This window comes from Ammospiza caudacuta, chromosome 7 (assembly GCF_027887145.1).
Source record: "Ammospiza caudacuta isolate bAmmCau1 chromosome 7, bAmmCau1.pri, whole genome shotgun sequence".
NCBI classification, from domain to species: Eukaryota; Metazoa; Chordata; class Aves; order Passeriformes; family Passerellidae; genus Ammospiza; species Ammospiza caudacuta.
Window position 1 is genome coordinate 40,274,822 of NC_080599.1, and position 16,247 is coordinate 40,291,068.

Sequence of the window (16,247 nt, forward strand, 5' to 3'; positions counted from 1 at the left end):
TATCAGGATTAGATTTTCTTGAGGTGCCTAGACAAAGCAACATACAAAACAATTGACAGCCCATATAATTTGGCAAATACCTCACTACCTTTTAGCAAATAAGCAACAAGCCTTTTTGTAGTTATCTCAAGCATGAAACTTTGCTAAGCAAAGGTGCTTCCTCTGCATTTAAACTTGCCAGGAAAGAACTTTACTTTAAAGGCAGCCCTCCAAGGAACCAGCCACGATGCTTCCAGCAGCAGTTAATTAACACCCTTTAAAAACCAAACGCCAAACAAGCCTTAAACTTAAATTTGTAGAGGAGGACATTTTTTAAAGCATCAGTGTCTCAACTTGACAAGCACGAAGCAGAAGCCCACTCTCCCTCCCTCAGCTCTGTATACCCCGAGCCGCACTGGCAGAGGGGCGGTGTGCGCGGCGGGGCCGGAGCGATGCGGTACCTCAGATCCGGGCAGGGCCGCAACTCTGCCCGCTCCTCTTCTCCCTCTCCCCAGCGCGGAGTCCGCCCGGTGCAGCCCCCGGCTCGGCCGGGCAGCGGCCGTGAGAGCGGAGCGGCCCCGGTGGCAGCGCCCGCAGCTCCAATCCCAGCGCAGCCGCTCCCGCCACGTCCCGCTCGCCCCGGCGCCTTCTGCGGCCCCGGCCGGCCCCCTGCCCCCGCCGGCCAATCAGAGAGTTGAACCCGCCCCCACTGCCTGACGCAGCCCAATCGGCTCGCGGTGGGGAACGGCTGGCTCGGCCAATCAGGGCGCGCCCCGGGGAAACCAACCGCCAGCGCGCGCGCAGGGGGTTTAAAAATGCCAGGGGGCGGGGAGTGCGCAGGCGCAGTGCGGCGATGCGGCGGCGTTGCCATGGCAGCGGGGGAGCCGCCGCTGCTGCCGGGCCGGGCCGTGCCATGCCGGAAAGGGCTGTGGCGGGGCCAACAATGAACCGACACTCCCGGTCCCGCTGGAGCGCCGCGCCGGCCTCCGCCTTCCCCAGTCAGGGCCTGAAACCGTGAGTCCCCTCAGAGCCGCCGCCGCCAGCCCCGCGCCCACGTGCTCGCCCCGCCCCGCCCGGACCCGGAAGCACTTTCCCTCCGCGGGGACAGCGCGGCGGCAGCGGTGCCTCAGTCACAGCCCCGGTCACAGTCCCGGCCTCGGCCTCGCCGCTGCCCGCCCGACCTCCCTCCCTATCGGCCGCCCCACGGCCGCCGCCCCGCCGCCGCTGTCCTGCTGCTGCAACGCCGCCGCCTCCTTCTCCTCATGAAACCCGTCGTCGTCTTCGTCCTCGGCGGGCCCGGGGCGGGCAAGGGGACGCAGTGCGCTCGTATCGTGGAGGTGAGGGGCAGGGGGTGCGGCACCCCGGCCGCGGGGGCCCTGGGAGTTGTAGGATCCCCCTGTGGGGCCCGGGACCCTATTTGGGGCGGTCGTCTGTGGGTCGTGTTACACAGACGGGGGTGGCAGGACCACTGTCTGCCTTTCGATCTGGTCTCTTGTCGAGTCTCCATCTACTCTTTGCTCCTTCTAGGCGATAAATACAAATAACTGACTCACATCTCCCCTTTAGTGGGTGAAGTGATGGGGCAGCCCTCAGTCTAGCCCCTCGGTTCCCCTTCCACCCCTGTCAGGCCGCCTGGCCCTTTCCCTTCTCCTGCTTTTTCCCTCAGCCCCGCGGGGCCACACACTGCTAGTGGCTCCTGTGCCGGCATCCACCCTGGGGACACCGCTGGGGTTTTACATCCACCCTGGGGACACCGCTGGGGTTTTACATCCACTCTGGGGACACCGCTGGGGTTTTACATCCACCCCGGGGACACCGTTGGGGTTTTGCATCCACCCTCGGTGGTCCGGAGCCCGCTCCGGTTGTGCCGGGAGCGCGGGTTGCCGCTGTACCGGGGCCGGGGGCAGCACGGCGGCCCGGCAGGATTCGCGGTGCCCGGGCGGCGCTGCCCTGCCGGGCCGGTCCCGCAGCCCAGCCCGAGTGGGTGGCTCCGTACACGTCTGCACGGCCACGTCGGAGCTGGGGCCTGGCAGAGGAGGTGGGTGAGGTGTCTGACAGCCATTGGGATACGTGTGCTTCAAATGGATCAAGGTCCGCGTCCCCCTGAGGCCTGTTCCATAAATGTTACAGCTGATACAGCAGGCATTGCAGGGTGTTGGCTTTTTTACCCAGTGCCATCTCAGTAAGTTGTGGAAGTAATATGTTAAAAATAGAACAAATTATTTTTTTTTTCTGTGACACAATGTGATAGAGGTCAAAGGAAATCCTGATCCCATAGATTGTTCATCTTGTTCCTTCTTTTTAAAGAGCCTGACTGACAGTATAATTTGACTAAACTTGCAAATTTTCAGTTTTCCAAATACATTTTTTCCAGCCTTTTGAGACAACAAATATGTAAGAAAGAATGGTGGATGATACATGCTGTAGTACTGTCCTTTTAAACACCAAAAACCGCAGGGATAATTACAGTGTGTCCAGGTGGATAATTACGGAAGTAGTTAGGGATGAATGCTTCCAAACATGTGTGTATGTTGGATTTGAAACAGCTCTTTTATCTTTTTTTCCCCTTTTTTTTTTACTGAGCAGTTGCATATACTTTTATTATTAAAAGCCATATAGGATCAAAGCTTATGCATACCCTCATTGAAAGATATGGCTAAGAACTGTGGTGATGGCCATGTTCCTGAATTTGTTGGTGGGAAAGAACCCCAAAACTCCTGGAACAGCCACGTTGTGTGTGTCCTCTGTTCTGGGAGTGCTGTTACAGTTTATCCATGCTGCTGCTACATCCCAGACTTCAGACTTGTATAACTAAGTTAAGTGAATTTGGTCCAGACTAAAAAACGCCGTTATGACTTTAGTTCTGAAGGATTTAAACCTCAAATTACAGACTTGCGTTCAAAGCAGCATATTCATTAAATTAAATTGTGGCATGGAAGGTTCACAGTGCTCATAAAGCCTTTTTGGTAAGGTCAAATTCAGCCCCTGGCACGTAGAAAATAAATGAGCTTAAACTATAGGGGAACCTTGTAGGCTGTCATTAATGGCTTTCAGCAAACCATTAGTGTGGCCTCGGGGCTGAAGTACCTTGTGTGGCTGCTGGCCCTGTGTTTAGAAGGATAAATGCCTATGGCTGGATAGGCTGATATAATTGGATAAAGACCATTTTATTAGGAGGAGTTCAAATGAGCCATTGCTATTCAAATAGTATTTCCAGCTAGAAAGGAAAAAAAAAGAAAAACCTTGCTTATGCAGTATTTATTTTCTTCTCTAAGCGTGGAAAGGGAAATCCAAATTCGAAATGCAAATTTGCTTTAATTCTGCTAATCCTGTTCACTACATGGAAAGAAGTTTATTGAAGTCAGTGAGCTGACAGTAGAGAGCACTCAGACCTGTTGAATACAAAGAACAACCTTCCTGCTGGCTCAGACACCTCCAGGAGAGTCACTGGCTAAACTGGGAGGCAGAGAGGGTCTGAGGTAGTTTAAAGAACAGTTGAACTGGTGCAGGTGTGCTGGAAAACTTTAAGAAAAGGGCACATGAGCAGGGAAGTGTGGGTGAAACACAGGAGAGGTACTGGAGAGCAGGAGCTTTTCTAAGCACAGATCCTCACCATGGCCCCTGGCAGCCCCCAGAGAGCTCTGCTGCAGGCAAGTGAGCAGCCTGTGTGCAGTCAGTGCTGCCTTTAGGTTGAAAGTGTGTTTTTATTTGTGTTTGAAGCCCTGTTGGCAGTTTGCCACAGAGAAAAGGGGGCTGTAGCTGAGTAATAATAAACCTCATTCATCCTTGTTGTAAATGGATGGAATAATATTAGTTTACATTTGGAATGAATCTGACCCAGTATCTTACTGTAGAGCTTGAAGGTTGTGCTGAACAAAAAGTCAGTATGAGCTATAAATATGTCTTGGTTGCTATTCATACTGGAGATTTGGGACAGAGCACATCACATGTGGAAGAAGTCTCATTTGGCTGAAGTGAGCTCTTGTATGAATTGAGCATCAAACTATTTTTATTAAAAACCAAGGGTGTTTGTGTTTTGTACAGTAAAGGGGATATTATGTACTTAGTACCTGGGAACAATTTCTCAAAGGAATTTTGTAATTTTTTTGCAGACTGTGCTTTACATTCCCAAAAAAGGGAGATGGGTATCCCATGTTGTAGGTGAAATATGTATTTGTTAAATACTAGTGTAAATCATAACTGCTCAATATGTGTGTGCTGGAATCCCTAAATGTGGAGAAGGCATGTGTGCATGCCAAATTTGGACACAAATGGAGAAATGATTTGAGGGAAGACCTAGTAACAAGTGGAAATGGGTATTGACACAGTGTAAGAAAGGGAACAGTGGGTGAGTGATTAGGATTCTTTATCTCCACAGATAAGGTTGGATGAGACAGCTGAACCAGACTGGTTTTCTCCGATACAGAGGGAAGACTCGACTCCTGTTCCACAGACACAGAATTGTCAGGGAAATGCAAATCAGCAGAACTGCTGCTGTTCTGGAGCAGTTCCTCCTATTTAGGGAGGGATGAAGCAGAATTCCCTCTTAAGTTCTTATCCTCTCCCTTGCAGCCCTGCAGATTAACTCCTGAAACCTCCCACAGCTTTGTTAGGTGGAGCTTGCCATCATCTGGGACTGTTGCGTAGCTGTCACGTGAGGCAGAATATTTGAGCTCTAGTTGAGTGATGTCATTTGAATGCAGGTTCTTGCAGTAACCTTCATGCTTTCCACGGTGTCTCTTCTGTGACTATTCTGTGAGATAATGGAATGTGCTTTATTGCTGACTTCTGAACTTTGCGTATAAAATCACTACGGTAAAGTCAAGGAAAAAAAATGCTTTCAGCAAATCTGCACAAAATATGCTTTCTTGTGCTTAAATTTTAAATCCTTACAACCTCTGCTTGGGAGGTAAAGCTCTTTGGTTGTGGGAAGAATAATAACGAAATAATTTTTCTTTATTCCAAGCAATATTTGAGTTGTACTTTTTTGTCTGTTTGTTTTGGCAAGGTGATCTGTAGAGATTTGGGCTACGCAAGGCATTGCTCTCTGTGTACCTAAAATATAATTCACCTCCACCACAGCCCTATCCTGTATGTTTGTGGTTAAATCTAAAATTAATTCCACAAAGTGGGATGCTGAGCCTTCTCGGTTTTATAAGAGCGTAAGTTGATATCCAAATGGAAAAAGCTGTTAAGTTGCTTTGGGATATATGATAAGGAGATTTCCTAGGGTGAAGGAAACAATGCAAAGAAGTATTCATTGTATCCGAAATGCTCTTCTGAAAGTAGCAGAGGATTTAGGTTTTGCTGTCATGTGTTAATTGTCTTCTAGAAGTCTGCTGAGATACAGTGTTAACTTCTTTGAAGTAAAAACAGGGTTTAAATTGTTTGCTTTAAACTCAGCTTCTGAAATCTCTTTAATGAATGTCATGTATTGGTATTTTACTTAGCCTTAAGTTCTCATAGTTGATTTTTAGAATATAAATTTATATTTCTGAACTTTGGAGCTTTTTTAAAAAAACATGGTGAGTGTTTAAATCTACCCCCTGAAGAATTATCCCTGAACATTTCCATTTTGCAGAACACTAGGCATTAAACTTTGGACTTTCCTGAACATACTGGGTGCCTTGTATTGAGTCAGTGCTCCTGAAGCACCTGGGGTGCTCTGTTTGCCCCCTCTTCCTTGGAGGCTCTCTGGGATCTCCGTTGTATGTTTTGGTTTGTTAATCTGGGGTTTTGTTTGGTTGTGTTTCCCAGAGACAATAACATATTTCAAAGTAAGAAAATTTCTTCAATTTTTTAAATTGGAATGAGCAGACAGAAAGTCTATTACTGCATTATAACCTGTACCCCAAAGATTTCATTTCATGTGCTAGTAGGACAGACAAAAGCTTTCTAGGCTAAAAAAACCCTGAAGGCTGCAGGCTTTGCACAGTTCTGTTTTTATTTTTACTAGTTCTCAAATGGTGTATGTAAGAGATTTTGGTTGTTTATTAAGGTTGCCCAAGATATGACAGGTCAGAACCAGGGCAATAAAAGTTTGTATTTTATTTGTTTAAATCTTAAGCCCTGTGACTTTCATTTTCAAACTAACAATGATAAGCCAAGATAGGAGTCAAGGTCAAAGCAGTAATTTGTGTTTCTCTTGCTCCTTGGCTTCTGCTCTCTTAAGGAAGTCTCAATCTGTGTGTTTAGTGGGGAGATTTGTTGCAGGACCACCAGGGCTGAATCAGAAATAAAGCCCGTGTCCCTCGGAAGGGGCTGTGAAGGAGTCCCAGCGTCAGCTGCTGCTCGCCCCTGATCCTTCCTGACTGCCCGACACTGCTGGGCACGCTCCGCCTGCTTCCAGCCCGATGTGACTCATGCCTTTCCATTTCTATGCATCTGTTTATTGTACTTCCTGAAAACAAAGCCTGTTCTGTCTGCAGAGTGAAAGTTGCAAATCCCGGCTGGCAGAAGGAAGCTGGAAGGGCTGGAGGACAGGGCAGGGAAGGGCAGCCCGGAGAGGCTGCAATCTCGGGCTGGAATTTGGAGATGTGGAGCTCACAGCTTGTGTGACCCAGTTTGTCCTGCTGTGACTGACCAGGCAGAGGCAAACAGCAAGTGCTATTCTGATCTGCTCTGCTCTATCCACTGCTGCTCTGATGGGATTGATTGAAACCTTAGCTCACCTTTCCATTTCACTGGAATTTTTAAAAATTATTTTTATGTTTTATTTTTTTAAAGCAAAATGTGAGAATGTCTTGAGTGGTGTTGAAGGCGGCACTTTTTCATTCACAGTTGATTTTTGTAAGTAATATTTGGAGACCCATACTTCAAAAAATTAATTTTGAAAGCAATGAGAACTTGTGTAATAAATAGACGTGATGCTCATGCTACTCTTGCCAGTTTTAGTCAAGGTATTTAGGGCACAAAATTTTCTTTTATTTTAGATGAGAGAAACCCGCACCAAGTGTCCTGAATTGGAGCAAATCATCGCAGCACCAAGAGCTTGCACTTCTTGTGTAGTAATGAGAACTTTTGTAATAGTAACTTACCAATTTAATCTTTTTTTCTCTTTCTAGATCAGACCAGTCTGACAGCATAGCAGAAAGCATTATCTCTAAAATACATTTTAGAATAGTTAATTCTGTATTTTCCTTTTTCTTCTGTGTAATACCAAAATCTCTCCAGATTTTAAGTGCTTGGCATCCTAGTATCTGGAAATTGTTTTATGACCTCTTTTTTTTTTTTTTCTAAGTCATCCTTTCAGTCTGACATTATGTGCCTAGTAGGAGCTTGGGAAACTGCTTTTTCATTATTTGGCAGCCACAGTCCTGCCCCCTGTTTGATTGCAGAAGAGAGTGCAGGAGTGGCAATAAGTCACATTCTGGGGATTGCATCGGGATGTGCTTGGCACTGCTGGAAGTCCTGCTGCCACAAGGCAGAGCTTGTCCAGACCTGAGTGTTTGACCCATGTTTTGTGCTGTTACATCACAGTCTCTTCTGCAAGCCCTTGGCACTGCAATGATTTGCTGCAGCTCAGGATGCTTGCTGAGGGTTTCTATGACTTAAAATGAAAGAAAACTTTGTGCCCTGAACATCTTGATTAAAGCTGGCAAGGGTAGCAGGAGCTCCACATCTCTGCAGCAGCAGCCAAGCCATTCTCCCCCCTTGTTTGCATTGTTTAAACCCATGTGTTTTCTTTGGCTCTTGGCTCAGCACAGTTCACAAATAGATGTTTTGCCCCTGAAGGAGAGGTTTGTTTTTCTTACAGCCTGGTTAAGCCATTCTGAGGGTTAGTCTTGAATATAATTTATTATTATCGCAAACAAGTCTATTTGTACAAAAGCACTTTTAAACACTTCTGTCTTTGCTTTCCAGTTCAGCTGTTAAAAACTATTTTAGTTTGCTCTTGCAAAAGATGGAGAATTCAGAAAAAATTCTGACTCAATTTTGTTTTCATGCATGAAAAGGAAAATGCCAAGGAAAATTAAATGGTTTGGTAATCCTCTAAAACCTAAGGGATTATATTTTCCTCCTGTTTTCTTCTTTGTAGAAACCTGATGTTAAAAAAATCATCATTCTATAACTTTAGCAAGAAGAACTGCATGTTAATTTAGCATTCAGCAGAGTAATGTTTCTTGCTTATAAGGAACAATTTATTCTGGTTTATGGCTTCTGTAGGTTATAAATATTTAGATTTGCAATTAGTTAGGCATATCCAAATGCAATGTACATTAAAGCAAGAGTACAGTGAGCTTACAGAGGATGTCTGTGAAGCTTTTCCTTCACACTTACTTACAGCAAAATCTTGCTTCTGTTTTTTGCCAACTGTGTACAGTTTTGGAGATTTAAGTAATTATATCCCTTCTTAAATTATGACTATGGCAGAACTAACTTTCCATGCTTTTGTGGGTGAAATTGGAAAGCAACTGAAATGTTTTAAAGTCACTTAGTGGGTTGTGTAATATTTCTGTTGTACTTAGTTCAGTAGCCAAGTTTTTAAATCCAAAGTTCACAGCCTCTCCAAGTGTGTAGTCATATTATTATGCCTCTCAGACACCTTGTTTGAAATTTGCTTTGGATGTTGCTGCAGCCAAACTGATAACCCTGAAGTTTTTTGCTGCTGCTTTTGTTTTGTGTAAAAACTTCCAGATGAGAATGTATGTGTGTGCTGTTTTGGATGTAGAACTAGTTTAGGTAATACCAAGGAGATGTATTTATTGCCTGTTTTGATGGACTTATATTTGGTCAAGGAGCATAGTGCACTTTGTTAGTTTTCTTGCAGTGTTAAACGAGCTGAGAAAATGATTATTTATAACCATGCATTTGTCTTTGGTAGGAATGTATTTGTTTGCTTGTACTAGGTATCTATTTACAATGATAAATGCCTGAGAAATTCATGTCTAATAAATACTTCCATCAGTATTTTTCATAAGTGACAATTTCAGCTGTAGTTTAAGGTGAAGGAGCAATGGTGTGTGCTGTTTTCCTGCACACTGCTATCATATTGATGGATCTGAATCTGACCTCTCTGTTTACTCTGTGTGGTGTGGCAGAGGGTGGAACCAGTGTAGCTACTGACTTTCATCTACCACGTCATCCTCAGGAGAAGTCACTGCTTTTCCCCAAGGGCTGCTCTCCGTGGTCATCCCAGGGAAGGAGGTCGCAGGGGCAGGGGGACTGTTTGTGCAGCTGCTGTGTTATAGGTAATTTCACCACGGTAGGGGAGGAAGCTGATGCTAGAACCACAACATGAACATAGGGATTTCTGATTTAGCCTGTACTTGGGACATTCCTCCAGCTCCAAAAGACCTGAAGTCACCCTATGTGTTTTCTTTCAGTAGGTAATTAAACAAAATTCTTGTCTTGTCTTGTTTCTAAACACAACAAAATTGCTCTTGAAAATGGTATACAGAAATACCTGACCAAAGCCCTGTTGAGCATTTTACCCAAGGATGTCCAGTTCTGGGGCCCTCACCTCAAAAAGACATTGGGGTGCTGGAGTGTGTCCAGAGAAGGGTAATGGAGCTGGTGAAGGGTTGGAGAGTGAGTCCTGTGAGCAGCAGCTGAGGGAGCTGGGGGTTTTAGCCTGCAGAAAAGGAGGCTTGGGGGAAACCCTGTCATTCATAACTCCCTGAAAGGAATTTGTATTAAGAGTCAGCCTCTTCTCCCAGGCAGCCAGCAACAGGACAAGAGGAAATGGCCTCAAGGTGCAGCAGGGGAGGTTCAGGTTGGACATCTGGAAGAATTTCCTCACTGATATGGTTGTCAGACACTGGAACAGGGAGGTGGTGGAGTCACCATTCATGGAAACAGTCAAAAAATTACTGCATGTAGAACTTAAAGCTTTGGTGTGGTTGTCACTGTGGTGTTTGGTCAAAGGCTGGACTTGATGATCTTGGAGGTCTTTTCCATCCTTAATGACTCTGATTGTTACTGTGTGTGTTGTGTGCAGAGTGTGCTCTACTGTCAGATTGCACACTGAAGATGGAACAGATCTGTCACTAGCAAGATGCTGTTCTCTGGGTTTTTCTGCTGCAAAGCAAGGATAAACAGGGCTGGCACTGCTGGCTGGTGTTGGGTTTGCACAAATGCTCTGTCTGAAGGGAGCCTGTGTTTGCTTTGCTGTTGCAGAAATACGGCTACACTCACCTTTCTGCCGGTGACCTGCTCCGGGACGAGCGGAAAAGGCCGGGCTCCCAGTATGGAGAACTCATTGAGAACTACATTAAAGAGGGGGAGATTGTGCCAGTTGAAATAACAATCAGCTTGCTGAAGAGGGTAAGGAAAAGGCTATTTCCTTGCAGGGTCACTCCTGCAGAGTAAGCAACAAAGCAGTGGCTGTGTTCTGGCAGAACTGCTTTTCCTCCAGTGTGAGCAGTATGAATGGGCAGACACGGAGCTGCTTCTCTCAGCAATCACTTGTGTTTCTTTCTGACTGCTGGAGAGCTGATGACCTCTCTGGGGATGTGTGAAAATGGGTTATTTTTATTTTTCCTTTATTTGTTAGTAGCTCTAGGAAAAGCAGTGAACCTGTATTTCTTATTTCCCTGCACTAGCTTTTGCACCTCTTGGTCCATTCAGTCATATTTGATTGGAGGTCAGAGGCCTTAAAGACACTAAGATTTGTAAGTTTTGTCAAAATAGATAGTCAGGTGAAAGAGAAGAACACCTACTGATGTTCTTGTGAAAGGAGAAGCTCCAGCCTCTATTGGATGTTTCTCCCATGAAAACAATGGGAGTATCTACTTTAAGTCAAAAAAAGGCTGCTGTTCATGGCACTAAATTTATCTGGAGCTTTTCCCTTCAAATTAACTTTAGATCAGGGATATTCTGATGTCTTATTGTGTAAAGACACTTCCCAGTATCTTGTAAAAAATAAGCTTTAAAGCTGGGATTTATTACGAGATTTGTTTGTTATGAGATTTTTGAGCTTTGTGAAAGAATTGATTCAATTTGAACAATAGTTGTGTTGGTGCATCAGTGAATTAACCAGTATGCATTGAAAGTGAAACAAAAAGCACATTTTGTAAATCTGCAATAATCCTAAAATGAATGCTTCTCAACTTACCATGTCAACATCTTGGGGGTAAATTAATAAGTAGATAAATCAGCATATGTGCAGGAGATTGTGAATTGAATTATCTTTTATCAGGCCATGGATCAAACAATGGCTGCCAATTCTCAGAAGAACAAGTTTTTGATTGATGGATTTCCCAGGAATGAAGATAATCTTCAAGGCTGGAATAAGACTATGGATGGAAAAGCGGATGTCTCCTTTGTTCTCTTTTTTGATTGTGACAATGAGGTAATGAAGTGTGTAATTCTGTAACTTCCTTTCTTGCAATATTGTGGGAATCATTCAAGAAGAACAATTAAACTCTGACAGGGAGAATGGACTAATGTAAGAGTAGAAGGAAAACTTGGCCTGGGTGTTTGAAGGATTTTTTGGCAAATTGTTTTAGCCGATAAAAAGCTGCCTGTTTATTGAAATAGACAGCTAAAGACAATTGGTATAATCATATGGGAATAAATTATATTGGGGAAGTACTCCAGGCAATTCCATTCTTAAAGAAAATTTATCAAAACTTTAAATACATTTTACAAAATTATTTGATTACTTTTCAGAAAATATTACTCTATATACTCTTAGTAATTTGTTGTTTAGTCCAAAATTACCTTGGTGCAATGTCTGCTTTAATTCTGAAATGCAGCAGCAATCTTTATTTTCATAGTTATGAGCTGTGCTATGGGATAGTCAGTAATCAACATTTTATTCAGCAAGTCATTAAATTACAAGGGCATTTTGACAGTGATGCATTGCATTCATTTAACAAGTGCCGTGATGTGCTGTCTTCTTAATTTGTCAGTGCCCTTGAACATAAAAACTGATATGAGTATCCCAGCACCTTAAGCTGACTTTTTTCCTGTTACCCCTTTGCCCAGCTTCCTGAGATTTTGGGGTTTTTTGGTTTTTGTTTTTTTTTTTTAACTTATTTGCAATCATTTTGTAATCTTAAAGAACACATGAGGGATTACGATTTTTCTGTTAAAACATTAAATAAGACTAAATTAATTTTTTCTCTTGCTGGGGCATTAATTTTGTGATTCTAATTTTTTACTAGATCTAAAAATACACAATGCCTAAATGATCTTTACTGTGATTGTACTGTGGAGGGAAAATAATTTTTAACTGTTGTCCTCTTGCATGAGTAGGATAAAAGTACTCATGGAGTGCACATGTGTCAGCTTTGCTTATTTAGCTAAAGGTTTAAAAAACTTAATTCATTGGGACATTTCTAGCTATGGTTAGTTCTTTATTTTTTACTTAGATTTTGAAGTCTTCATTATAGCAGTGTCAGGTAAGAACATTTTAACTGACAGTAACTTATTATTGTCAGTTTGCCTTACAAAATTCTTGAGAGAACATATAGTGACTTTCCTGTAGTGCAGACATATATTAATAGTCCCATTTGACATGCTGCTTTTCAGAAAGCTTGAACACATCCTTGCAAATCAGTTAATTTTCTTTTTTTATGTCTCAGGCTGAGGATTCAGTCAAATCACAGAACTTGATGCTGCTTTTACTTCCTCTGACCCCAATCCCATTTTCATAAACTGCATTGTGGATCATCCTCCTCTAGAAGACACTTCCTATGTGACTTCTGGTTACATCCACCAGTTCTGGGCTGTATTTTGTGTGCCAGGCCAGTTTAGATTTGCAGGATATTTGTTAGTTCCTGCTCTCAGGATGGCAGCTGGTGTTCCTGGCTGCAGTCATGCTTCTGGTGTTTTTTTGTAGATCTGTATCGGCCGCTGTCTCGAGAGAGGCAAGAGCAGCGGTAGGAGCGACGATAACCGGGAGAGCCTGGAGAAGAGGTACAGTCCTAAAAGCTTTTCTGGTCCCTTCTCTTGATACTTTTCTTTGTAATGTGGTTTTATTCTCCCTGTGCTTTCTCTTAGAATTCATACATATCTGCAGTCTACCAAGCCTATCATAGATTTGTATGAGAGAATGGGAAAAGTCAGAAAAGTGGATGCCTCTAAATCTGTTGATGAAGTAAGTATATATATGCCAAAATATGGGGATGACAGGGTGGCAGGGTGCATATTTCTGGCATTCTTCTGATGTGTGTGTGTGTGTGATTAGCCTGCTCATTAAGCACTGATGTTATTACTCAGGAGCTCTTGATTTGACTCTTGAAGGACCAAGTAAGATGTGAATAACTTGAGGAAATTGATCTGTTCTGCTTGAGTGTGAACTGGCCTAACACATTTCCAGTGTTTCTGTGTTTAACAGGGTCTTGCCTTTTACATTTTCATGAGCTTTTGCTCTTCTCAAGTAGTGTTGCTCTTCTGTCTGCTTCCCAAAATTGATGCTAGTCTCACTGTTAAAGAATTACTAATGAATGTTCTAAAAAAACCCTATATATTTTTTAAAGTACTGTCAAATACTGTTTAAGTTGGTTTAACTTGGAGTAACTGTTAGATGAATGCTTCATAAAATTCTTCTTTATCTTTTTAGGTTTTTGAAAATGTTGTACAAATTTTCGACAAAGAAGGCTAATTCCCAGCTTGAAACTCCATTTCAACTTGTGCTTGAATCTTGCTTGAATAGCTGCTACTGCAGTCCACTCTTTGTAATTATTTTAAAAGATTTTTTATTTTTTTTCACATATCTAATGATGATTGGTAAAACAGTTGATTAGAAATGGATCTGTTTTTTAAATAGGAAATCATTTCTTGTGGCTATAGTATACAAGTTTCAGGGTTCTCCATTAGTGCAAGTTCAGTTACTCACATGGCAGAAACACAGTTAATACATCTTTCTGAACAAACTGTTTATTCTGTCACAGTTCTGTGCCTGTCGTGGGCAGTCCTTCTTCTTCCTTATTGCTTTCCTTATATAAAAAGAAAGTACACCTACTTTCTTTTTAAAGATCAACTGAACAGCAGCATTAATCAATGAAGGACCCATAAACCTTGGGTTTTTTGGATTCTTGGACCAAATTTAGCAGGTTTTTTTTAAGTATAATTTTGCCCCAAATTCCCTTATATCCCCAGACCTGAATTCTCTAAGTCAAGCTACAGTTAGTGTGAGAATCTGTTTTAACAATTGTCAAAAAACTATGAAATATGCTTTTCAGGAACAGACATACAAAGTACTTTATGAAAAGTGGTGCTTCCTTATGACTCTGGATGTAAACTGTCTTGCAGGTTTTTGGATGACATGACCCTGGATTTTTCCTTGTTTTAATTTGCAAAAGGTTAAGAAAGTCAGCTTAACATTTCAATACTCATTTATCTTAAATGATAGTTATGTTCTTAACTACAGCATAGTCTTCACAAGATGGCAAAGTTCTTAAAAAGTATACAGTAGGCAAAATCTGACAGTTCTGTCTTTTGTAACAAGTGGAAGGGTTCTTCTTTATTATTATTGAAATACTGTGTTACCAAATGCTTTAAGGTTTGTTACCTGGGGAAATATTTTTATGGTTAAACTAGTGAATATGTTTCCCTAAAAATGTGTAATTTTAATAGCTGTTTGTTTGAGAAGTTTGTAAGTTATTGCACTTTTGTTACAATGTGGTCAGCTGAGGGGAAGATAATTGCCGAAAAAAAGTTTAATTCCCTGAAACAGAGTCCTGCTTCCCCATGTTCTCTTGAATAATCCAAGTGCAGTCAGCAGGAGGAGCTGGGGTGAGCAGGGAACTGGTTGAAACAACCCGGTTGAAGCGTTTGCACAGATGTGGTGCAATTTTGTCTTTTGTTTAAGCTTTCCTGTCCCATATATAGTATGCGTAGGTCTGGAGGGGCCCAACCATGCATTCCTTTTGTGCCCTAAGCTTCCACTGATGGCATGAAGATGAGAGTGTTAACTAATTTTAGTGCTAGAGTGGTTGTTCCTACATTAACTGACACTCTAATTGCTTTGTGACGTGCTAATTACACAGAATTGCAATTTGGAAATCTCAATGCTCAGCTTTTCTTTAGCCATTACTTTCTCTATTTAGGAGAAGGTTTAAATTAAGCTTAATTTTTAATTAGAATCAGATGTATTGGTCCTCATCTTGCAGTCAGATTTGTATTTTCAGGAATTCTCACCTCGCTGAGGTTGTTGAGGCTCCTGGACTGGGCAAGAGATGGGTGCAGAACCAAGGGTAAACTGCAGTAGCTTTTCCAGTCTGGTAGGAGTTCAGGCAATGGAATGGCCACAAATAGCTGTTTACTACTGCTGAATATATGGACCATGACTGCTTTTGTGAGTGTGGGGGGCCAATGCTCCCACTTTATGAATTTCTTGTTTAAAAAAATAAAAGAAGAAAACCTGTTAGTGTGGGAGGCCAATGCTCTCACTTCATGAATTTCTCATTAAAAAAAGTAAAAGAAGAAAACCTGGAATTTAACTCTTCCTGTATAAGTATACTGACATGGATAAGATCCAGCAAAACTGCATGTTTTAATATGAAGGTTAGAATCAGGGTTTTTCAAATACTTCCAACTGGGTTCTTTAATCCAATTAGAGAGATTTCATTAACTCTTGCTTCTAAGTTACTGCTTTTTACAAGTTCTGTTCAGAATTTTCTCTCATCATACACTTTTCTGTGTATTTAAGTGCTGAAACAAAAAGACCCCAACCTCTGAAGCAAGTTTTAGAAAAACTCCCAACAATGTTTTGGCAGTGTTGAATTTGGAGTGGATTGTAATCTGTCTGTGCAAGGACTAGATTTTTTTGTCATTTTATTTATTGAAGATGCCATTAAATGTGTTACCACTTCTTTCAAGATGGACTTACGATTGAAATAAAAATTAAAGGCAATATGTGAATGTGTTTGTCCATTTAGCAGCAAAACTGTATAAAGAATTTGAGGAGATCCAATAAACTTTGTTCTGTGGCTTAATGAGTGCTTGCCTTACAGTTATCTGTCACAAGGGATATTTTTCAAGTATATCCATCTATATAAAGTAAGTATGTATTAGAGTTAAATACTTCACGTGGCTACATGCACAGGTATGTGTATAAAAGTTCAGTTTTCACCATCAAAACTGAAGTCCTGAAGATCCTTTTAGGCACAGGAGAAGATCAAACCTTTGCCTGTGGCATTGATACCTTTTCTTGATTATACATGCTTATCAAATGACTGTGTTCATATAGTTGTGCAGTGATCATTCATTTGGCACATGTATGAAAGAAAAGTGACTTGGAGTGGTGTAGGAAACACAAACCTATTGTGCACCTGCTGTTGGAGACATTTCTGGCCTGGATTTCTCAGGATTCCTTG

The 16,247-nt window shown here is 42.3% G+C and overlaps 1 protein-coding gene across 1 annotated transcript; it reads left to right on the forward strand.

Moving 5' to 3' along the window:
* Positions 1–1,086: 1,086 nt before the first annotated feature.
* On the forward strand, positions 1,087–15,866 carry CMPK1 (cytidine/uridine monophosphate kinase 1). Its single transcript, XM_058808297.1, has 6 exons — positions 1,087–1,316; positions 10,099–10,245; positions 11,120–11,272; positions 12,767–12,843; positions 12,928–13,024; positions 13,490–15,866. Exons 1-6 carry the CDS (start codon positions 1,242–1,244, stop codon positions 13,529–13,531), a joined length of 591 nt encoding a protein of 196 aa, XP_058664280.1. The 5' UTR covers positions 1,087–1,241; the 3' UTR covers positions 13,532–15,866.
* The last annotated feature ends 381 nt before the right edge of the window (positions 15,867–16,247 follow it).

Bases quoted from the DNA above. Each gene is read 5' to 3' on its own strand.
- CMPK1 (XM_058808297.1), top strand. From the start codon at position 1,242: ATGAAACCCGTCGTCGTCTTCGTCCTCGGCGGGCCCGGGGCGGGCAAG. The intron at 10,246-11,119 runs GTAAGGAAAAGG...ATCTTTTATCAG, and splicing joins CAATCAGCTTGCTGAAGAGG to GCCATGGATCAAACAATGGC. The intron at 12,844-12,927 runs GTACAGTCCTAA...GCTTTCTCTTAG, and splicing joins CGGGAGAGCCTGGAGAAGAG to AATTCATACATATCTGCAGT.